Source organism: Histomonas meleagridis (genome assembly GCF_020186115.1).
Source record: "Histomonas meleagridis strain 2922-C6/04-10x chromosome Unknown contig_26, whole genome shotgun sequence".
Lineage (NCBI taxonomy): Eukaryota > Parabasalia > Tritrichomonadida > Dientamoebidae > Histomonas > Histomonas meleagridis.
In genome coordinates this window covers 876,735-900,277 of record NW_027150837.1, presented here as the reverse complement: position 1 = coordinate 900,277, position 23,543 = coordinate 876,735, and the positions used below count along the sequence as shown (strand labels likewise).

The 23,543-nt window shown below is 31.6% G+C and overlaps 11 protein-coding genes across 11 annotated transcripts; 9 read left to right on the top strand and 2 right to left on the bottom strand.

Annotated features, from left to right (window-relative positions):
• Positions 1–823: 823 nt before the first annotated feature.
• GO595_004476 (uncharacterized protein) lies at positions 824–1,654 on the top strand (the record flags this gene model as incomplete). Its single annotated transcript, XM_067917612.1, has 1 exon — positions 824–1,654. The coding sequence occupies one exon, from the start codon at positions 824–826 to the stop codon at positions 1,652–1,654; it is 831 nt and encodes a 276-aa protein (XP_067775600.1).
• A 178-nt stretch (positions 1,655–1,832) lies between these two features.
• Positions 1,833–2,351, top strand: GO595_004475 (Trafficking protein particle complex subunit 3; the record flags this gene model as incomplete). Its single annotated transcript, XM_067917610.1, has 1 exon — positions 1,833–2,351. The coding sequence occupies one exon, from the start codon at positions 1,833–1,835 to the stop codon at positions 2,349–2,351; it is 519 nt and encodes a 172-aa protein (XP_067775599.1).
• A 982-nt stretch (positions 2,352–3,333) lies between these two features.
• On the bottom strand, positions 3,334–3,975 carry GO595_004474 (RNA-binding protein; the record flags this gene model as incomplete). The annotated part of the gene is made up of 1 exon (XM_067917609.1): positions 3,334–3,975. One exon carries the CDS (start codon positions 3,973–3,975, stop codon positions 3,334–3,336), a length of 642 nt encoding a protein of 213 aa, XP_067775598.1.
• Positions 3,976–4,711: 736 nt separating this feature from the next.
• Positions 4,712–5,293, top strand: GO595_004473 (Myb-like DNA-binding domain containing protein; the record flags this gene model as incomplete). Its single annotated transcript, XM_067917608.1, has 1 exon — positions 4,712–5,293. The coding sequence occupies one exon, from the start codon at positions 4,712–4,714 to the stop codon at positions 5,291–5,293; it is 582 nt and encodes a 193-aa protein (XP_067775597.1).
• Positions 5,294–5,428: 135 nt separating this feature from the next.
• GO595_004472 (ribosomal protein L14) lies at positions 5,429–5,821 on the bottom strand (the record flags this gene model as incomplete). The annotated part of the gene is made up of 1 exon (XM_067917607.1): positions 5,429–5,821. The coding sequence occupies one exon, from the start codon at positions 5,819–5,821 to the stop codon at positions 5,429–5,431; it is 393 nt and encodes a 130-aa protein (XP_067775596.1).
• Positions 5,822–6,243: 422 nt separating this feature from the next.
• GO595_004471 (uncharacterized protein) lies at positions 6,244–7,143 on the top strand (the record flags this gene model as incomplete). The annotated part of the gene is made up of 1 exon (XM_067917606.1): positions 6,244–7,143. The coding sequence occupies one exon, from the start codon at positions 6,244–6,246 to the stop codon at positions 7,141–7,143; it is 900 nt and encodes a 299-aa protein (XP_067775595.1).
• Positions 7,144–8,720: 1,577 nt separating this feature from the next.
• On the top strand, positions 8,721–9,782 carry GO595_004470 (CMGC family protein kinase; the record flags this gene model as incomplete). Its single annotated transcript, XM_067917605.1, has 1 exon — positions 8,721–9,782. The coding sequence occupies one exon, from the start codon at positions 8,721–8,723 to the stop codon at positions 9,780–9,782; it is 1,062 nt and encodes a 353-aa protein (XP_067775594.1).
• A 4,902-nt stretch (positions 9,783–14,684) lies between these two features.
• On the top strand, positions 14,685–16,079 carry GO595_004469 (Xaa-Pro dipeptidase; the record flags this gene model as incomplete). The annotated part of the gene is made up of 1 exon (XM_067917604.1): positions 14,685–16,079. One exon carries the CDS (start codon positions 14,685–14,687, stop codon positions 16,077–16,079), a length of 1,395 nt encoding a protein of 464 aa, XP_067775593.1.
• Positions 16,080–16,163: 84 nt separating this feature from the next.
• On the top strand, positions 16,164–17,012 carry GO595_004468 (uncharacterized protein; the record flags this gene model as incomplete). The annotated part of the gene is made up of 1 exon (XM_067917603.1): positions 16,164–17,012. The coding sequence occupies one exon, from the start codon at positions 16,164–16,166 to the stop codon at positions 17,010–17,012; it is 849 nt and encodes a 282-aa protein (XP_067775592.1).
• Positions 17,013–18,221: 1,209 nt separating this feature from the next.
• On the top strand, positions 18,222–19,478 carry GO595_004467 (uncharacterized protein; the record flags this gene model as incomplete). The annotated part of the gene is made up of 1 exon (XM_067917602.1): positions 18,222–19,478. The coding sequence occupies one exon, from the start codon at positions 18,222–18,224 to the stop codon at positions 19,476–19,478; it is 1,257 nt and encodes a 418-aa protein (XP_067775591.1).
• Positions 19,479–21,344: 1,866 nt separating this feature from the next.
• Positions 21,345–21,992, top strand: GO595_004466 (flavodoxin family protein; the record flags this gene model as incomplete). Its single annotated transcript, XM_067917601.1, has 1 exon — positions 21,345–21,992. The coding sequence occupies one exon, from the start codon at positions 21,345–21,347 to the stop codon at positions 21,990–21,992; it is 648 nt and encodes a 215-aa protein (XP_067775590.1).
• Between the last annotated feature and the right edge of the window lie 1,551 nt (positions 21,993–23,543).

Genomic DNA, 23,543 nt, shown 5'->3' with positions numbered 1-23,543 from the left:
AACAACCGAATCCCTAGGCTTGAACCTGGATAGTTCAATCAGACTTCTTATGTTTTGTTCAATTTGTTCAATTGAACCTGAATTCAAGGATTGGATTATTATTTGAACTCTTGAATTAAACTGGTTGGCAACTAAAGGTGTAAACACAAGTGCTTCAGGTCCTTCTTCAATTTCCCTCGTTTCAGGGAGAAGAGAATCAAAAAAATGGTGAGCCCGCTTTGAAGAAATTTTTTTATAGGAAATCATATTTATGACATGTTATGTGAAATACATAAATATTCAAACAAACATTGTGAAAATCATTTTTTTAAAAAATAGTCAGATGTCAGTGAGCGAGATTTACTATTCAGACAAATATTATGATGATGTGTACGAATATAGACATGTTATATTACCAAAAGAAATCAGCCGTAAAGACCCTAAGGATCATTTGCTTTCTGAAGATGAGTGGAGAGCTCTTGGGATTCAAATGAGCGTTGGATGGGTACACTATCATAGACACCCTCCTGAACCAAATATTTTATTGTTCCGCCGAGAACATCATGGAAATGTTCCAAAGAATTAATTCATATTTGTCTCAAATAAACGGCACATATTTTAATTTGCTTTTATTTCTTAGCTTTTTTTTGGTTACTCGTTGTTTTTATCAAGGCTTTTGTAAATAAATTGATGACTAAAAATATTTTACTTTTACAAAATTCTTAAGGATTTCACTATTTTAATACACCTTTTTGCAATGTTGATATTAAAACTTATTACATTTTAAGGAGAGAAAAAGTTTATAAAGATGATAAATCTTAACGTTCAAAAATAATCGTTAGCAATGAAGGAAAATAAAAATCCAGGAATAACACTCACCGAAACTGGAGCAGGATATGATATTACGCAAATAGGAAACTTTGAGTATAGCGATTATCTTGAAGGATATCACAGAGATAGAATCAAAAGGCCAAAAGAATTATCGATTCGAATGGTTCTTCCTGGAGTATTAGATCCAGGAACAATCGACATACAGGTATTTGAAAAGGAAGTCAAAGTTAAATGCAGAAAGAGTGAGAACTCTTCAGTTTTTATTCATGATTTCTCAATCCCACTTCCATATGAAGTAATGACTAACACAGATTATAGTGCATCATGGTCACAAATGGTACTTACATTAAAAGTTCGTGTGAAACCAGAGAAGATTGAACGAAAACCATTTCATATTGAAAATAAAGAACCATCTGATGATGAACAAGAAGTACCACAATCTGTTATCAAAGAAGCTGTGCGTATGAACGAGGACAGCCCAAGCACTGTAAATAATGTTAAAGAATTGAAGCCAAAAATTGCTAAATTCAATTTAACACAAGAAGAAAAAGTAATAACTGTCTCATTGTATGTGCCACGAGCACAAGAGGAAACACTTATAGTTGAAAATAATCATATTTCTGTTCATACAAAAGATGGACAAATATACGAAGCCAACCTTAACCTCCCATTTACGCTGAGATCTAAGCCAATCATCAAAGCCAATCCAGTTACATTGTATCTTATTTTCATAGAAAATGATGAAGAATCAGAAAATGAATCAACAGAGGAAAGCCAGACACCAGAAGAAACCACAGACGAGATAAAACTGAAAAATCCATTCATATATGAGCTTGAGCCTTGATTTAATGTTTGAAAATAATTTCCTATAAATCTATATGTTAAATAAAATTGTCGTTTAACTCTACATAGAAAAAAAGATAACCAAAGTTGCTAGGTATAGCTATATTTTTTTTTTAATTTTACAATTTACCAAAATCTAAAAATGCTCATTCAAAATTTCACATCACATTTCCTATTATATGTCAGATAAATACGTAAATGTAGAGCTTTTTGCCTTAACCTATGGATCGTTGGTGCGTTCCATAGCAAAAGAAACGAACAACATCGAAGACGCAAATGCAAAGTTATTTAAAATAGGAACAAGTATTGGAAATCGCATTACAGATGATCTTGTAGTACATCAAGACTCATACAATATTAAAACATTTCGCCAGGCATGCGATTTAATTGCTGGATCGTTTAAAACGTATTTAGGTGTTACCTGTCATCAAATAGATCAAAGTGAAAATAGTGTTACATTTCGAATAACCGAGAATCCAATAACACGTTATGTTACAATACCATTGGAGTATGATGGGTTGGTATATCTTACTCCATTATTAGGTGCTTTGAAAACAATCTTCGAAATGCTTCACTTTTCGACTGAAGTCAAACTCGTTGTTGATTCACTTAGGTCAAATGCCAATTCCAACGATATTGAAGTCAAGCTTATTGAAGTTTTAACAGATACACTTCCACTTGGAGAATATCTAAATTGATTTCGAAATCATTATTAAAAAGAAACATAATCGAAAATAAAACAATATTTCGTTGTCTGTATGATTTATAATTTTATTGTGGAAATATTGGAAAACTTTAAATGAACACAAACAATTTTCATGTTTTAATATTAATTTATTCTTTCTGTTTATGCATACAATTTATTTCTTTTTGATAGGAAAACTTCTCAAAATTATAAGCAGTCATACATATGGCTTTTAAAACTTTGAAATTATGCTTTTCATGGTGTTGAGATTGCCGGCCAAGATCATTTATTGTAGTTATATATCACTGATGAAATAAACTTATTTAATTTTTAAGTATGATGGGATCAGAGCATTATATAATTTTATTTATTTATTCTTTATCATCCAATTAAAATTATTTTCTTTGTGTAATTATACATTTTAAAATTATGTTAGTGATACACAGCTGCGTTTTGTCTTAAGAGGTTATTTATGTGAACATTAATTATATACATTCTTTAGCCTCACTTCTCTTATCTTCATTTGTTTAATACCCGGAAAGTTTTAACATGTATAGTTCGCCTATTTTTAAATAATGACTTTTTATATAAGCTTACCAGTATTTTTTTAATTTTATTTATTCTTAATGACCAAATGTGAAGCAAATGAAAATAATATATAAAATATTTATAAATTTGAACTTTCAAATATCATCACGATTTTGGTATTAGTTCATTTACTTTTTGATCTTCCAAGCACCATTTTCGCACATGGAGTAAAAACTTCACCATTTTGCTACACAATCATTATATTCTGCAGGTGAAAATTCAACAAAATTGAAGGTATTACATTTTGTAAGCATTAAGTGTGGAACTATTCTGTATAACTATTTCTACTATCAGGAAAATGGTTAACGTGTTGAAAATCTTAAACCAAATCAACTGATTAATCAATAAATTTATTTATCCTTAGAGAAAAGAATACAATGTATGTAAGAAATCAGATGTTTACTGATTTATTGCTTTGTAGCTTCAGCTGTTTCTGGTTCCCTCTTTGGTGCACGGCGTGGACCCCTACGACGGCGAATGATTCTGCGCTTCCTTGGGGCATCGTAGTCACGTCTGGCGAAACGAACGATTGATTCTTTTCCTTTGAGTTCGATCTTCTTATTTTCCTTGACAGCCTTTGTTTGATCCTCAGATGTTGCGAACTTGACAAAAGCGAATCCCTTGATTTTGTCGGTGTTGGTGCGGATGATCTTGGCATCGACGGCATTGTAATTCTTGAAAGCATTCTTGAGATCATCAACTGTTGTTCCTTCTGGGATTGAACCAATGAAAGCAGCATCCCTCTTGCGTTCTTGACGTGCTCTGGCTTGCCTGATGAAAAGAGAACGGCCATCAAGTTGAATGTATTCTTTCTTTTCGCGTGCATCTTGGTAAGCTTTCATGGCAGCATCGAAACCTTCGACAGTTTCAAATTCTATGAAGCCAATACCTCTTGAAATGGCCTTTCCACGATAATATTCAGAAAGAATGCGACCTGATTTAACTTTACCATACTTCTCGAAGAATTGAGCAAGGGCATTGCCATCTGTCCTGAAGTTGATGTTTGTGATGTAGATTGTCTTTGGTTCCAATGGTAACTGATTTGACATTTTCCAAAGTGGCCAAGCAAAAACCGAAAACTGACATTCAATTGACTTGACAGTTAAAACGGCAAAACCGTGTTATTTGACAGGAAAATTTTCTCTCAAACAATGACAACGATAGGGGAGCAGACCCCCCTATTTTCTTTATCGCTTGTTTTGCACATACAACAAATGAAAGTAAAAGTTTGGCCAATAACACAAAAAAAAGGATTCCTCAAAGAAAATCTTTGTTACCAAAGATCTCTTGAAATCTTTAAAGTGTTGAGTTTTTATAAAATTTAAGAAAAAATGCTATCAGATTATGAGAGGAAAAAAACAAACCTTAAAGCTCCAAAACAAGTGATTGGAGAAAACATCAGTAAGAAAGCTTTGCTCCCAATCTGGCAATATTGGGGAAAACAGTTTTTGTCAATAGATTTATCCTCAAAAGTAATCACACTACATTCAAAATTCGACGTTGTAAATCGTCATAAAACGAACGAAAATTGAGGAAACGTTCGTGTCAAAAAATCCTGAGAAAGTCTTGTTCTATCAAAATTCAGAGTTTTCAAAGTTTTATTTTTATGGGTTCCCCAACAATTTTAGCGTACTTTCACAGTGTCAAATTTCATACAAAGTCCACTTATCAAAATTGAATTATGTCGTTCAAAATCCGACGATATTATGCGCATCCATCTCAATTTTGTGTGAATTGATAAACCGCATAGAAATTGTTTTTTTCACCCAACAAACCAAAACTTTCATGATGAACTCTGCAGATATTATTTTTCCACCAATAGTTAACACAATCCAAATTGCACATAATTCTCCCGGGAAACTAAGTTATAAGATCCCTCCAATTACAGAATTACCTTTACCTCAAACAGATGCTTTATTATTCCAAAGAATAAAAAATTCTTTTTCTACACTCGAAAAAGAGAGCGCCCAAATAAAAGGGAGTTGGACAGAAGCAGAAGATGAAATATTACTTATGTCAATTGCAGAAACAGAGCCAATAAATTGGAAATCCGTTTCTCAAAAAGTACGGGTTCATACTCCAAAGCAATGCTACGAAAGGTGGCTTGTTAAGTTGAACCCAGAGGTTCGAAGAACTCCATTTGAAAAATGGGAAGATGACATAATAATATCAGAACGCCAAAGGATTGGTAACCATTGGAGCTTAATTGCACAGGCACTTCCTGGCAGGACATCATGTTCTGTTAAAAACAGGTGGTATACTGTGTTAAGATATAGAACTCCCAAAAATTCAAATACAGAACCAGGATTCCAACCCATTCCTTTAATTAAAAGGAACCTCCCCTCCCCTAATATGTCCTTTAAGTAAATGAAAAAATCTTTCCTATATCATCATATCGATTTTTGAATAAACTCAAAAAATAAGTTCTTTGTTTAATTTGCGCCATGTAAAGCCAGAATAATGAAAATGAAGCCTTTGCAAATTTTAGAAAATTGAATCGATTTAGTTCTTTGCAAGTTGTTCCTTAACGAGTTGGGCACGTTTTGCAGCAAGCTTAGCATGCTTGAAGCGTTGGAAATCATTCATCTGAGACTTTGCTTCTGCTGCTCTGAGATTCTTTCCCCATTTTGTTGCTTCGAATTTTGCAACTGCATCAGCTTCCTTAACAGCAGCAGCAACAACATCCTTCTTGGCAGCACGCTCGATCTTGACAACAATTTCTGTAAGCTTAAGGCGTTTGATTGGGATCATTTGACGTGATTCTTGGGATCCAATGACATCGATCATAACGCGCTTGTCATCAACAATATCAACAATTACAGCAAGCTTGTCAGCAAGTGGGCCGTATGAAATAAGTGCAACACGGCCAAATTCAACGAACTGTGTGTAAGGCATTAGAAAGGATGGCCAAAGCGGTTTAATTCAAAATTCAGAAGCTTTGTTTGCTCTTCGAAACTAGTCTTTTGCTTCTGATGATATTAAAAGCTTTAAATCCAGGGAAACATTTGCTTTATTGACGTCAATGAAGTTTTTTCTTATTTTTTATTTTTATTTTTTTCACAAAATGTTAACATGTTATATAATTGTCAAGTTTGTTAAATTGAAAATGCATAAATATGTAAAAAATAGAGAAAATAAAAAGTTTAAAAATAATGTCCCATTTGAAAGTTTAGCAGTATTAGCTTTTTTGGTCCAAAATTTGGTTTGCAATCTGGTGCGTTTAGCGAGATCACAACTCCGTTTAAAATTCAATATAATTGAATTTTATTCAAAAAATTGAGAATTTACGCATTAAACGACAAAAACAATTCTTCCATATGAATATATTCTCTTTTAATAAAAAGAAGCAAATATGTCAAGAAGCTTCAGTTGTATATGCTGGCTTGGTTCAGGCTTATGAAGGAAGGAGAGCTTATGCCAAATCTTGGTCAGATATTGGGTCAACTTCCTGTGTAATGTTGATTTCACAAATTCCAGAGCTTAAGCAAAAACTTGAAGAAGTAAGACAACTTTTTAGTGATATTTCCGAAATACACTACAAATTAGCTAATGAAGAAGAAAGAGCAGCGGAAGATTTTCGAGATGTTATCGAAAGGTTTTCAGTTGTTTACCGTGTAAATCAAGAGTATATCACACGCAAGCAACAATATGTCGAAGCAACCCACAATCTTGAGGATTCACATAAGAAGATAGAAGTTGAATCACAGAAACCTAATTACGAAAAATATCGTGTTAAGCTCGAGCAACAACTTGCCGATGCCAAAAAAGCCAAAGAAGATGCACTAAGGCGCAGCAAGCGAAAAGCCCTTCAAATGGCGAATACCAAAGATGTATATAACAAATTCAAAGTCAGGAGAACAAGAGAAGGATTTTCACGGTATAACAACGCGCTCAAAGATGCCATGCAAAATGAGATACGTAAACTTGTTGAGCTTCGCGATCTCATCTACTCACTTAAGTTACAAAGCGAAGAAACTGCGAAAGCAATTGAAGTAACTATAGAGAAAGCAATGACTGAACAAGTGGCTCCGCCTGCGCCTGTTGTAATTGCTAAACCAATGGCAATGGAAACGACTCAGGAAGAAGAGGAATTAAGTGACAAATATGTCGAAGATGAGGATAAAGAAGAAAAGAAAAACGAATATGTGCAAAACGATGGAAAGGCCGCGTATGAAGATTACAATGTTCAGCCTCCTCTATTTGAAGAATTTGATTAAAAATTAGTTCGAAATGTTTAATATCAAATTTTAATAGAAGTAAAATAATTTGTTTTTGTGTGTTACTCTTGAATACAATTACGATTTTCAGCAAAAATAAAAAAAAAGAAATTATTTTGATGTAAATAACAGTGCACTCCAAAAAAAGGTTAAATTTATATTAGAGTATAAAAATTGATACACAACAAAACATTAAATATTTATATTTACTTTATTTAAATATTTTCGGATTCCTCATTCAATATCTGTTGAAATATTAAATCCATTAACGAATGAATTCTCGTACCTTCTAAATGGTTAAAATCATCCGCACTTCTTATATCGTTTAATGTATTTATTAAAACACTTTCGTCAAATTGAATTCCGTTTTCGATGATTACCAAAAACAAATGAAGTGTTTCATCAAGTAATAACACTGATTTTGTATTTAGTATTTCAACATATGTCATTATCAAGCCGCAATTACACACTTCAATTAACTGCTCAATATTACAAATCTTTGAAATCGTAATAATCGGGAAATAATATGAAATTTTATCTTCAAAAGTGGAATTTTCGAATAAAGTATTCAATTGCTTCAAATATGAAACAACATCAAACTCAAAAAGAAGTTCTTTGCTCTTATGCGCAATCATTCCAATGCACCATGAAGAAGAAGTCCTTAATTTATCATTAGATGAGGTTATACTTGAGAAGATTTGCGATATATTAATGTTAATCGAATTATATGGAAACATTTCAATGAATGAACCAATGCAAACGCAAATATGAATCGATGCTTCATCATCAAAATACAAATTTTGTACATTTTGTATCAGATTGGAACTAATAAAATATTCATATGGAAGTTGCTTTTGATATATTAAAAGACGGATTGAATTTATTGTATGTTTAAGTTTGATGTTTCGATCTGGTAAATTGATTAAAAATGAAATGGAATCAATAAGCTCAATAAGGTCGTTGACTGAAGAAAGTTCATATACAAGGAAAGAACGAATTAGTTTGGTGATAGAATTACGAATGTTCGGAAAACTATTCAGATAATTGAAAATTCCAATTTGACCATTATTATGTGAATGAAAGCAAAATAACACATGGTTATGAAAGCCAATGTTTTTGTTTGTTAATAGTGATAGTGCTTTAAAAGCAATTTTAATATTAAATCCATCATATTTAAATCCATCAATTAAAAACTCTATAAATCCCTTTTCTATTAGTCTTAAAGCTATTTCTTCACTTTGTTTTTTTATGATAATATAGCAAAAAAATAAAACTTCATTTAGATATTGATATTTGTATTGTGAAAATACTTCAAAAATATTGTAAAACCCATTCATTGTACCGAAATCAATATTACTATTTTCTAAAGATAATGTTAATTCGTTGAATTCATTGATATCCATTGGACTTTTGCTTAATATTGAAGAAATTAGAAAAGAAACCCTTTGTTTTTCTTGCATTTCTTCATCATCATGAGTCTCTAATAACCATTTCTTTTCTTTTTTTGCGTAACAATTTTTATAATTAATCAAATTATATTTCGCATAACATGTCGCATATATACGTTAATTAAAAAAATGGATGATGATGACGATGGAATGGACAATCTTGACAAACAAATTCTACGCCGGTATGAGATCATCAAGAAAATAGGGAAAGGCGCATATGGTATTGTATGGCGTGCATTAGATCGAAAAACAAATCAAATTGTTGCACTCAAAAAAGTTTTTTGTGCTTTTCAAAATACTACTGATGCACAGAGAACATACCGTGAAATTACATTTCTCAGACATCTTAGAGACCATCCCTTTATTGTCGGATTATTAGCAGTTCATCGTTCTGAAAACGACTGTGACTTATACCTATCTTTCGAGTGCATGGAGACCGATGTTCACGCAGTTATACGTGCCAACATTCTTCTTGATATTCATCAACGTTATATCTTCTGGCAACTATGTTGTGCTCTCAAATATATTCATTCTGCTGGCATTATTCACCGTGATCTTAAGCCATCCAATATGCTCATCAATAGTGATGCTTCTATCAAAGTATGTGATTTTGGATTATCACGTGCTATCAACAGCCCAACTGAAAACGACAATCTCACTGATTACATAGCTACTCGCTGGTATCGATCTCCAGAAATTCTTTTAGGATCTGGTAAATATGGCATCGGCCTCGATATGTGGGCTGCGGGCTGCATTCTTGCGGAACTCATTGGCGGACGGCCTCTTTTCCCAGGCGCATCCACCATGGATCAACTTGAACGCATTGTCTCATACACTGGTCCTCCATCACAAAGCGATATTGAAAGTATCCAAAGCCCAATCACACAAACTATGCTCTCCAACCTTATGTACTCACGGCCGAAGCTTGTTCTCGAGGAGAAGCTTCCAAATGCATGTCCTGAGGCGCTTGATTTAATAAAGAAATTACTGGAATTCAACCAGTACAAAAGGCCCAATGCAGAGGAGTGTTTAGCGCATCCGTATTTGGAGAGGTTCCACAAAGTAGAAAGGGAAATTAGTTGTCCAAGAAAGATAAAAATGTCACTTGATGACTCACAAAGATATACTGTGAGGGAATATAGGAACCAAGTGTACAGAGAGGCACTGGACTTCAAGAAGAAAAAGAAATAGAAAAATATATTTTCGCGATTTGTAAGATAAAATAAATTTTGTGTACAAAACTGACATTTTTTCAGCTTGAAATTTGCCAATCATCTCAAAAAGTGAAATTTATGTCTGAACGCGATTTGAACTTTTTTATGGCATCTGTTTGTGACAAAGCAGAGCGCTATCAAGATGTGATTCAATATATTAAAAAAATTATAGTAGTTGATTCAAATTTAACTAATGAAGAAAGAAATCTTTTTTACATTGGTTACAAAAGCCTTGTGAGTTCATGTCGTAATGCACTTCGCGCAGTAAATGCCATTCTTCAAAGTGACTCTGCTCAAAGAGATCCAAATCTTTTATCAAAATTACAAGATTATCAACAGAAAATTCTGAAAGAACTTGAAGATTATTGTATTGATCTTTTACAAAATGTTTCGGTCCTTGAAAGTTCTTGCTGTGATAATAAATCAACGATATTTTATATCAAATTAAAATGTGATTTTTATCGATATTTAACAGAATATTTTGACAAAGAAGAATACAATCAAAAATATAAAGAAGCAAACAAACAACTTAGTGAGACAATCAAAGCATTTGGAGATGCACATCCAGATTATCTTGGAATTGGGTTTAGTAGAGCGACTTTCCTTTATGAAGTTTGTGGAAATAAACAAGAAGCGATACAACTCGCAGAGACTTTGTACCATAATGCAATGAATGCTTTAGACGAATTGGATGATGACCAGTTTGATGAATCATCTATGATATTAAAAATGATGAAAAAAAGTCTTATTTCTTGGAAGAATGAAGAAAAAAATTCAAATTAAAGTTTTGTTATTTTGCTTTTCAAAATCATCAAATATAATAAATTTTTCATTTATATGTAAGTCTTTTCATGTCTTTTTCTTCTTAAAATATTTAGAAATTATGTAAATAAATTATATAATATATGCTACACATGTTTCACTTGAGTTATTATCTTTATGTATTTTCAAAACAGCTATGAAAATATTATTTTCTTTATGCTTTTTTCCTCCTGTATTCTCAAACTAATTTCTGAAATAGTTTACTTTGTGGAATTTACACTACTCTTTGAAGAATGAAAAATTTTTGCATAAATTTATGTGTTTGATATATTTTTTTAAGGGAAATACCATTGCGAAACATTTGACATAAATATACATATTTTATTTTCTTGTATTCATATATGATAATATTACGTATCAATTCTCATTATAATTTTAATTTACTTACATTTTGATCACTAAGGTTTTCAATTATTACAATATATTAAGGTAAGTTTTAGTTTATGCAATATATTGATACAGAATTTCATATTATTCATATATATGTACATAATACTGATAGTGATCCGGATTTTTGGCACTTATAATTCATATTAAATAAAATTTGATTTCTTCTCATACAAAAAAGTTAACAAAACATTTCATGAACACATTTCAAAAAGATATTTTAGATTTAATTTATTCGAAGAAGCACATACAAAACAACAGAGAGAAATACCGGCACCACTCCCATCAGCGTGTATACAAAAGTCGGGTTCTCTTTCTTCCATTTTATGAACACCGGCTCCAGTTCCACTTTCTCCAAATCGCCGTAAGGCCGCAATCTTTGTATGTCGACCTGTACTTGATTTGTAAGCGAAAGTTTTACTTTTTCGGATTTTTGGAAGTCGAAACATTTTTGTGTTTCAAGTGAAACTTCTTTTGTATTATCATTAACAGATATTACATCACTTGAATCACTTATTTCGAGTTTCATTGTTTTATTAACACCAATTATCATTTCGTCATCGAATATTAATTCGATTTCTTCTTGAGGGGAAATATATGAAAACAAATTTAATATACCAAAATGTATAGTCTCTTGATTGCGTATAACATATGATAAAATAACTGAAAGCATTTCATTGTCTATATATGGTTTATATGAAGGTGGAATCGAAAATATTTTTTTGATGAGTTTTCTATCGTTCAAAAATGTAAAAAGTGCCAAAAAATATAAATAATTTGTTTTCCCTAATGAAACTGGTAATATGTAACTAATCGTTTCGCTATATGTATTCATTACATATAGCAAAAAGAGGCCAAACCCTAAACTAAGTGTTGAAGTATTCGTTATATTAAGATCAATGAAATTAACTAATTGGATGATTTCATCAAGAACAGCTTCTTTCCCAATCCTCTTAAATGCTATGTTCATAAGATTAGAAAAAGTTGGTGGAATCTTACGAAATTGGTAGGAATTATCATAGAAAAAAGAATCTGGATAAATCATATTAAGAATAGCAGACATGGTTTGAACTGGAAATTTGGATGAATGAATTCGTGTTAATTCATTTGATAGCTTAGTTATTGAGGTATTTGATGATATATTTCTTGAAGGAGTTAAAAGAGAAAATTTTTCATTTCCAGTACTTGCAAGTACAATCCTAATCATTTCGTTTTTTTCTGTTAATGATAGGAGTATTTGTGATGCAGGTATTTTGAAATTGAGTTTTACTGGACAACATTCACCTTGATCCATAAATAATATTTCTTTTTCTTCACTATATCCATGAGCATTTTTTATTTGATAATTTAACGAAATTGGTTTAATTTCATCAATTGAAGAATTATTGTTTTTAATTCTATTGATAAAAATTATATACCATATTGCCCTTGGACTCAGTTTTATTTCAACTGGTTGATCATAAAGAATGAATGAAGAAAAAGAAAGATTCTTCAAACCCATTTGGTTAACGGTTACCTTAGCAAGGTTTTTGTGCAAAGGAATTGAAAGTGGTAAAGTATTGAAATTACCAAGCAATATGAAAAGAAGAAACCTTGAGCAATATGAAATATTAGAGCAGGATCAAAGCACAAAAGAAAAACAAGAAAACGAAACTTCTAAAGTGGAAAAAAATCCATTATTAATACCTTTCAAGTTTAATGGCTATGATATTGCTATTATTGTTTTACTATTATTTGTTGGTGTATTTTCACGATTTTGGAGGATTTATCAACCAAGAGATTTTTGTTTATTCGAAAATCAAACACTTTATAAAATTCATCAATATAATTCAAAAGATTTTTTTTTCGATGAATCACCACCACTTGGAGGTTTAATCATTTATTTCCAAAGCAAAAAGATGGAGTACAACTTTCAATATAATTTAAATCCACCTCAACCATTTGTTATTCCATCTACAGTATATGTTTCAATACGATCTATATCAGCTTTTTGCTCAATGGTTACTATACCACTTCTTTTTGTTACCCTTCGATTATTTGGTTGTACGAGGTTTATCTCATTTTTCGGATCTTTCTTATGTCTTATTGAACCATCTCTTATATCTACCGGAAGACTTATAAGTGTTTCAGGGCTTATGCAATTATTTGGTATTGCATCCATTTTGTTTGCTTCTCTTTCACATCATTTTGTATTTGATTCGATTCATCAGAAGGCGACCGTTATTTTTCAAGCAATTTTTGCATCTTTCGGGCTTTCTACCAGTTATCATTGTCTTGCTTATGTTGTTTTTGCCATTTTGTGGCCATATCTACGTTTTGGCTGTAAGAAGCAAATGATTATCAATATGTTTATAATTATTTCAATTTTTATTTTCTTTATCACCGTACACCTTTTATACCTACCGACCATAAATAGTAGTTATTCTAAACAGTTTTCACAAAATTTCGTTAGTTCTTCAACTCCATCATATCGATCACTTTCTCTTCAACATATCATTATGGTTCTTGAATTCCTATTTAAGCAGCTCAAAGACGTAATCTTTAAGTCAATTAAATCACTTCGCATCACCAAAATATTTCGAAGTTTATTGATGCTTGACAAATGGATTCTTTTATGGAAAGGAAATGGAAGTTATTCCGTTTGTTATATAAATCGAATCCAAGCGACAGCAGCAGCTACACTCGCATACATTCAGATGGCACATTACTTCTTGATGAAGACTTTCGACATGAAGACGATGATTTCGTTCTTTTTTATTTTTGCAATGACAGTTAACGGTCTCCTTTATCATTATGAAGAAAGCACAGAAATGCACGTGACATCATTAATAGGAATAGTGTCTCTTGCTATAAACATGAATGGAAGATATAGTGATACAACAACCGGATTTGTTTTGACTATGATTATGGTGTTGTCGCTCCTACAATTCTTGGATTGGTCTCAAATTATTTATGCATATGAAAATATTCGTTTGCATTTGTCTCCGTATATAAAATTAAATTAATAAATTGTGAAATGATTTTTTTAAATGATTTATAAAAAATATATTCAAAAATATTCTATTTCTGTAAGCAAACAAAGAGAATAATGATAAAAATATTGCCCCTGTGTTGAGATAATTAATGACAAGGAAATTTATTTATTTAGTTCGCAATAAAGTCATATAATCAAGATAAAGTATTATGATGAGCAAAATATGTTTTGGTGTTTTTTTTTTTTTTAATAAAAAAGGAGTGAAAATACAATTTTTATTAGATAAGAATTTTATTATGATTTAAAACAAAATGTTCAATATGTCGAAAATGCTGTCCTAAAGGTGCTGATAATGTTTTTTGGTTCCACTAATAAAAAATTATCACAAATTTTAATACATATGGATTTATATCATTGTATATTTATGTAATCAGATTCATAATAGTCAAATTAAAAACTCATTTATTTTGGACTAACATTCTTCTAATAATACAAACTTTTTCTGAGCATAGAAATTTTTGTCACTTGTTTTATGACAAGTGACAATTTTTTGCAGAAAAACAATAAGAAACCGTTATATTTAACGGGTTTATATTTGTAAACCGCTTGGATTGAACGACGAAAAAAAATTGAATGAAACGATGAATACCTAACCAAAAATCAATACAAAGATTCGAATGGAACAGTTCACTTGGAATGTCGATCAAGATTGATCTCGATAATCGCCCACAACCAAAGGCATCTATGTTCCTTGACAACAGGACACGTGCCTTGAAGAGGATGAAAGATGCTGGTGCACAAGGTGCTGTTCTTATTTTTGGTCTCCCAGAACCAGGTCGTCCACTCAGTGATTTTGAACCAAGGTTCCGTCAAGAATCATGCTTCTACTGGATTTCTGGTGTTAACGAAGCAGATTGTGCATACTACATTGATATTGCAACAGGTCATACAACTTTATTCTACCCAGATCTTCCAGCTGATCTTGCCATTTGGATGGGACCACTTCCAACACTTGCTGATCTTAAGGAGAAATATCAAGTTGACGAAGTTCTTTTATTACCAAAAGTTGCTGAATATGTCAAAGAGAAGAACCCAGCAAAAATTTACACACTCGAACCCACATACAACAAAGAAATTATGAAGGATGTCACCATTCCACTTGATTATAAGGTTGCACTTGAAGCCATCGGTGAAGAGCGTCAAATCAAGAGCGAAGATGAACTTACACTTATTCGCTATGCCTGTGATGTTAACTGCAATGCCTTCCATGATGTTTTCCGCAAGACAAAAGTTGGAATGTATGCATATCAAGTCGAAGCCATTCTTCAACACCATTACATCGATGCCTATTGTCGTGATAATGCATTTGCCACTATTGTTTGCACTGGTCCACTTTGTGCCATTCTTCATTATCATGAAAACACACGTAAGCTTCAAGATGGTGATCTTGTTCTTGTTGATGCTGGCTGTGACTACAACTGCTATGCCTCAGATAACACCCGTACCTTCCCAGCCAATGGCAAATTCAGTGAAGATCAACGTCTTGTCTACCAAGCAGTCCTTGATGCCCAAAAGGCCGTCATTGCTGCTGCCAAGCCAGGCATCCCATGGCCAGACATTGCAGTTATGTCTGCCAAGGTCATGGCAGCCGGATTAATCAAAGCTGGACTCTTCGTCAATGGCACACCAGACGAAATTGTTGAGTCCGGCGCCATGCAAGTCTTCTTCATGCATGGTCTTGGCCATGGAATGGGCCTTGACTGCCATGAAATCGCCGGATGGGAACCAGGCCATGAGCGTCCTGATGTTAACCACGTCAGGTGTCTTCGTATGGGCCGTGTCTTAACACCAGGAATTGTTGTCACTGTTGAGCCGGGCTGTTACTTTGTACCAGCGTTATATGAGAAAGCGTTTGAAGATCCGAAGATCGCCAAATATATCGACAAGGACGTCTGCAGGAGGTTCCATGACACCGTTGGTGGTATCAGGATCGAAGATGACATATTAATCACCAAGGATGGCTGCGAAAACCTTTCACACATTCCAAAGGAAATCGATGAGATTGAGGCTATGATGGCAGGCTCCAAATGAGTAAACCACCGTCACTTTTATGTCAATTTGTGTCGATACAAAGTTTTGAGAGACCTTTCAATTGTGCTTCATCAAAACGTTTTCATGAAGGAGCGAATTGAGCCGCCGCCGCTGCACGACATAAACTTCCTGCTCAACGACCCGGCCGACCCGCGGAGGGCCGCGGTGGGGACGCATCGAATAGTGAGGTGCACGCCGACGAACCAAAAACGAAATTTTTTATTTCCGCTAGTAAGCGCTTACCCAATATCACAAAGCTCTGCCGTGTTCGACTTGAGCCAGCCAATACAAATCAATAATAACTTGACAAATAACAATGAAAACGAAACAAATATCTCACTCGTTGCTTTATGTGGAGTCAGAAATAGCGTCGGAACATCACTCCCAAGATTCCAAATTTGTAAGCCAATGGCTGAAAGATCATTCGACGAAGTGGTGAATGACGGTTTGGTAACAATTAATCCAATAGAATTAGGGTTTATACCTAAAACAATGTGGGAAAACGAATACATGTCATTCGGAAGTGTTGTTTCATCGTTTTTCCGAAAGAGAAATTCGTCTCAGACAAAATTTACTTACAAATTATACAACGCTTTAAAGCTCAGCGAAAAAATGCCCGAGTTTATACCACACGTAGGAATCGAATGGGCAACAGATACGATCATTAGGGTGCACAGAGAAGCATTTGCAAGGCTTTTAGGAGTCAAAACAATCGAAGGAAGCTTATTCCACCAACAAGGAAACTTCCCTTCACATGGATTTACCGAATTGTCATTCAGAGACAGTGATAACCTCTCAAGAGCACTTGGTTGGGGACCTGCTGATCTTTCTGTGGTAAGATTTGTTACACATGCAAATGGAAAATTTTCAAGAGGCTCATCAGAAAAAGACTTAAAACAATGCAAATGGACAAGAGCAGCCACAACCTTTTGATTTGTTATAAAAAGACAAGGAATAAAATTTTAAAATTTTTTTTGGGGAATAATCCCTTCAAAAGTGTAACTTTTGTATGCAATTCTGTCACCTGTTTCAATTTTTTGAATAAAGTGTATTCAAAAATGGTTACAACGTATACACCGTCATAAAATAACTTTTTGAATGTGAAAACGCAGAAAATCTGTGACAGGTGTTTGACACTTTTTGAGGTATGATTTGCTTACAAGTAATTCGTCGTGTGTGTTGTGAAAATAGTATCCACTTTTTGAATGCAATTCTATTTAAACCGATTGAAAAGTCATATCTGGTCATTAATTCCAAAATGATAATATTTATCAATCTTTTATGAGGTTAATTTATGGTAAATCACGAGTGATTTCGTTTTTATATTTTAAATTTTCGCAGATTTGTTGTTCATTAATTTAGAAAAAAAATATCGAAGTTTCAATGTAATAACATCTTTTGACTTAAGCCAACAATGAATATCAATATCTGATATTATTTGTTGAATTACTTTAAGTGTGTAAAAATGATGTTAAATATAAAATTAAATTATATTTTTTCACAAAATTAAATAAGAAATTTCCATATATACGTAATCTTCATCAAACCACACTTGAAACTTTAGCATTGATAACAACATAAAGTTTAACAAAACAGATTTTGAATATTTATTAATTTATAAAATAGGTTTAGCTTTATTTAAAACAATCACTCTTTGTATCAGATAGGTGAGAAACGAAGTGTTCTTATGTTAAAATGTGCTGATGAATTGAGATCCATATTTTTCATCATTGACCAATTCTCAATATTTTTTTTCTTTTCCACGAAGTCCTTTTCTTTTCTGTTATAGCGTTCAACATCGGATGATATATTTTCAGTCCAAACAGTACTAACAGGAAGGAAGAAACAACTTGACATCTGGTTAACGTACAAAATAAACAAAAACGTGAAAAGTGACTTTTCTTAACGGTCTTTTCAATGAGCAAAACAGTAATTTATGTTGCTCCTTCGCAATTTGAAAACACTCAAGTTGCTTTTAAATTTACAAGAGAATATTGTCGTATTTGTGAAGATGTTTTACCTCGTCATCGTCATCAAATCAATGTTCGATGTGGAAAAGAAAATTGTCTTTTTCCTGGGGATGAACTTACTAATCTCAAAATAATTTCACCTCAACTAGACAAAAATGAGGTTGTCTTTGGGATGGTTGAAGCTCTTGAAGCTTTATTAAAAAACATTTCAAATCAAGATTTTGCAGTTGGTAGGTTTATGATTGTTTTTGGTGGTTTACCATATGGTATTGATCATAGTGGAGTAAGTGATGATGGTTTCTTTGAGTGGGCAGAAGATATGGCCAAAGATTTATTTTCAAATCAGAAACAATACTTGCATGACTTGATCAAAATAGACTTTATCCTCTTTTATCCCGACAAAAACGTCAACAAATATTTTGAAAATGATATACATTTAATGGTTGTAGATCCTAAAAATGCGATTCAAGCAGCTCAAACTGTTGCAGCTGAACATCTTAGGCTATCAAAAATGACTCTACCAAACTTCCAATTGTTTTTTTTGAACATTTTTGAGCAGCAAGAATTAACGTTCAACAAAATCGACCCAAACAGTTTTAAGATCAGAGGCTCATTAATTCCACGTGTATATGCTTCTTATTATTGCACGTTTACTAGCCCTTTCGATTACAACTTAAATTTACTTGTATCCGGACTTAAAACAGAAGTGATAATAATTATTGATAATACTTGGATGCTCTCAGAAAGTAATGGAAAATTTTCACTTTCAAAGCTTTCGAATTCTTTGGACAACGAAATTATACATCAATTTGCATTTGATGAACCATCTAAAATTGATGACTTCATCTTCAAACTTCCACCTATTCTAAGGATAAGTAACTCCGAACAAAGATGGGTTTTTACTCGTGGATCTCCAAATGAGGCTTTAGTTGCTATAACGAGTCTATCAGCTTTAACTGGTCCAGATTCAATTATTTTTTCAAACTCGTTACTACAGAACACCGCATCGAAGAGGATCTTTGAGCCTATTTTGGAAGCCATTTCACAGCCAAAACCAAACAATATCCAAGTCAAAAATGCCGAAGATTCAATTAACTTGTTATTCGAATGCATTTATTCAGGTAATATAAACATTTTCCCTCCAGAGATGAGAAGCAGGCCATACCAAACCTTAGTGAATCGTCTGCTAGAAGAACTTAATTATCTATTCAAAATTTATCAGGGGCCATCTAAGGAACACCAAACAATTTCTGGTATTTTCTTCAACAAGAACACACAATATGACCAATTGGTCAAAGCTTATGCACAACAATATCAGCAAAATATGGCAATGCAACCACAGCCTCAGCAAATTTATCCAAACATGGTTCAGCAGCAGCAAATGTACCCCAACGTAATGCAACAAATGCGTGGCCAACCTCATCAATAAATTGTTTCTATTTATTAAACGATTATTTTTCATTCAAATGGCATCACGATAGACATCAAAACTTTTTTAAAGGAAATAATGTTAAATATGTGTGAATTTTTGAATTTTATTAAAGAAAAACGAAATCAAACATTCGATTTTGAACTCATTTGATAAAGACAAACGATGCAAATTCTTGAAATCACTATCATCAGGTATAACTTTATACGAAAAAGGTTATTAAAAATTATGAAGAACTATCAAAGAATTGTTGGAAATCTTATAAGAAATGATTATGATTGTTTGTATAGAACGGTCTACAAAAGAGCGCATGTGAGTTGCAAGCTTCTCATACTCAAGGCATTCAAAAACTGACAATCGTATTAGACATGTCTCGTAATATTTCATTTAGTTTTGTTTCTCTTTTTTTTTCAGATACAAGTAACATTGTTATTTTATTTTCATACTAATGATTTTGTTTATGTTTTATTTTTTTACAATTCAAACATTTGAGATATTTGATAATGACACAAAAACACTAACATTACAAACACAAGAAGAATTTGCAAATGTAAAAAATTATGAAAAAGATACATTATTTTTAATTATAAAGGGTGAAATTACGAAAATACCAGAGAAAACATTTCAAGGCTGGAGTAATCTATCATCTGTTAAAATTGGTAACTCAGTAACTTTGATTGATCAGCACGCATTTTCTGGATGTAAAAATTTATCAAATGTTACTTTTGGTGAAAATGTTACCATAATTGAAGAAATGCATTTCATAGTTGCACCAAATTATCAAAAGTTATTTTTAATGAAAATCTAAAAGAAATTAGAGAATTTTCGTTTTTTCAATGTTCTTCACTTGAAAGAATTAAATTACCAAATTCACTTTTTATAATTAAAGAATTTTGTTTCGTTTATTGCGCTAAATTATCAAATGTAATTTTTGGAAATAAATTAAAGACAATTGGTCGTCAAACATTTGGCTCTTGTTTTTCTCTTAAAAATATCGAATTACCAAGTTCATTGACAATTATCAGTTCATCTCTTTTTGAAAGTTGCGATAATTTATCAGTTGTTATTATAGGCGAAAATGTAGCTTCAATTGAGAAAGATGCATTTTGCAATTGTATATCTCTAAATTGTCTTTATTATTATGGCATCTCAGAACCTAATGTTAGTGATTATGCATTTAATGATTCTCCTGTCAAATATGTAATGACATTAAATTCATATAATTCAACAAAATTTGGTAAACTTAATGTATCAAAAGGAACAACGATCGAAAAATGTAATCCATGGCCAACACATCCATTTACACAGTCGAATACATTTACAAAAGCAAACTCTTTGACACAATCGAATGCATTTACAAAAGCAAATGCATCTTCTGTGTCATATACAAATTCTATCATATATTCTAATTCAATCACAAATTCAAATATAACTTCAGATTTATTTCCGTCAAGATCTACTTCAAAAACAATAGCGCTTAGTATTTTTTCTTTGCTAATATTGTTTTTGTTTTAAACATCATTTTTGTTTTTAAATTCTAATAACATTAACAGTAATTAATATCATTTCTATAACATAAGTAAAGGGAATTAAAACACTGAATCTTTTTTAAAATTTTAAAATTATCTCTTTATACTGTCAGGAATAATATTTTATAGTTCCCGAATTAAATATGGTGCATGCGTTTGATTATTTTTAAATGATATCAATAGAAATATATATTTAAACATGTCAAAATATAAACTACTTATTAGTGTTCATCATGATTATTCTGGGATGTGACTTATCGTCCGCCCATAATTTTTCAATACATGAACTTCTGAAATATTTCAATGGGCATTGATTTTTGTTTCATTGACCATTAACATGTTAAAAGTTATAGGTATCAACGGAAGCCCAAGAAAAGGATGGAATACACATATGATAGTAGAGAAAGCTCTTGAAGGTGCTCGTGATGCAGGCGCTATCACAAAGCTTTATCATATTTCTGATTTCAAGATTCAACCATGCATAAGCTGTTTAACATGTAAGAAGACCCCAGAGTCTGCTGGGAAATGTATTATTAAGGATGATCTTACACCACTTCTCCAAGAAATCAGAACTGCTGATGCTCTTGTTATTGGATCTCCGATCTATTTTAGCCATATTTCATCATATCTTCATACTGCGCTCGAAAGAATATGGTTCTCCAACATGAGGTATATGCCAGAAGCATCCTCTCTTCCAAAACCAATTAAAACACTTATGATCTATACAATGAACGCCACACCTGAAGCGGCAAAACAATATAATTATTTACTGTATATGGATGCAATCAAGCAAAACAATGAATACGTATTTCGTGGAAAATCCGAAAGATTTTGTGTGTATAATACCAAACAAGTTGATGATTACTCTAAATACGCAATTACTGTGTTTGATGTTAAAGAAAAATTAAGAAGGAGAAAAGAAGAATTTCCAAAGGATCTTGCGAAGGCTTTTCAACTCGGTCGCGAATTAGTAACTAAAAATTAATTTTTTTTTTTAAATATTTTTTCATATAAAATAATAAGAAATAAATTTTTTATTTAATTCTTTTTTCGACAATATTTAACATATGTTTTGGTATATATTTTAAAGCCATTTCCATATTTTCTATTACAATTTTTATTAAATTTCTTTTCTCATTTTCATCAATTAATCTCCAAACAAATTCTTTTACACATAAACAAAATGCGCAAATTCTTATTACAAATTCATTTTTCGGTATATTTTCATTTATAACAAAACTAATAAAACTTAAACATTCTTCTAAATTCAATTTACAATTTTTAATTTTTTCTAAATCGAACAAAATATTTTCGTTTTTAACTATTTTCATTTTTAATGCAATTGTTATATTTATTAATTCATTTTTATATTTTCGCTCATTTTTAATAATCTCATCTATCATCACAACAATTTCATTAATTTCATTCTCATTAAACACATAATTATTCATAATCGCAATATACAAACATCGAAACACATAAATTCGTAAACTCGAATTCGTTTCATGTATTAATGGAAAAATCGATTTAATTAATGTGTTAAAAAGTATTTCGTCAATGTTTATGCTGAACAAAATTAACGCAAATGAAAATTTAACAAATTTTTCTTTGCTTTTACATTTGTTAAGTTTCTTAGTGATTTTGTTCATGAAAATGTTTTTGTATTTAACTTTCGATGTACCTAAAATATAAATAAATGAAATTAAACATTTTATACCTTCGTCTTCATTGATACACTCGATAATCTTTGCAATAATGTAATCAATTGATGACCCTATTCCACATTCTTCAATAAGAATTCGAATTGATTTCATATCAATAAATTCATTTTGGAGAAATATTTCGAAATCAGTTCCTAAAATAGGTGAAATAATTTTAAATAAATCAGATAAATTATCACTTTCGTTTTGAAGTTCTTCATTTAATATATTAAATAATATTTCTTTCATTTGTCCCGTCATTCTATAAACCCAAAAAACTAATAAATTAACGTTGTCTTTGAATTCACTTTGATCGTTAAAACGGTTATAAATTTTTTGAACGACGGTTGCACTCAAAATAATTTCTGGGAAATTTTGAACAAAAGAAACTGTTAGTTCACAAATTGAGGAAATAATTGAATAGTCAAACAAGTTATCGTCATTTAAAATTGAATCGATTATTGAAATTATGCTTATTGAATAAGTCAAAATTGTTTGAGGGCAAATTTTTGTCAAATTTGAGAGCAAATCCAAAAATTCAAAATTATACAGAAATTTTTCAAAAGGAAAATTTGTTGGAATTATAAAATGAAATAAGTTTTCATTAACACCATCAAACAATGAAATAATAGAAGAAACACATTTTAATGCCGCAAATTTTTGATTATTATAAAACAAGTTCAATAAATATTGGAGAACATCGTTTAAATTGATTGGAATTTTTTTGATTTTTAATATCAGCAAATCAAATAAATCGAATAATTCGGAATTTTCCAAACATAAAATTAATAAATCGTCGAAAATCGAATACAACAATTCATAATTTGTTTCAATCA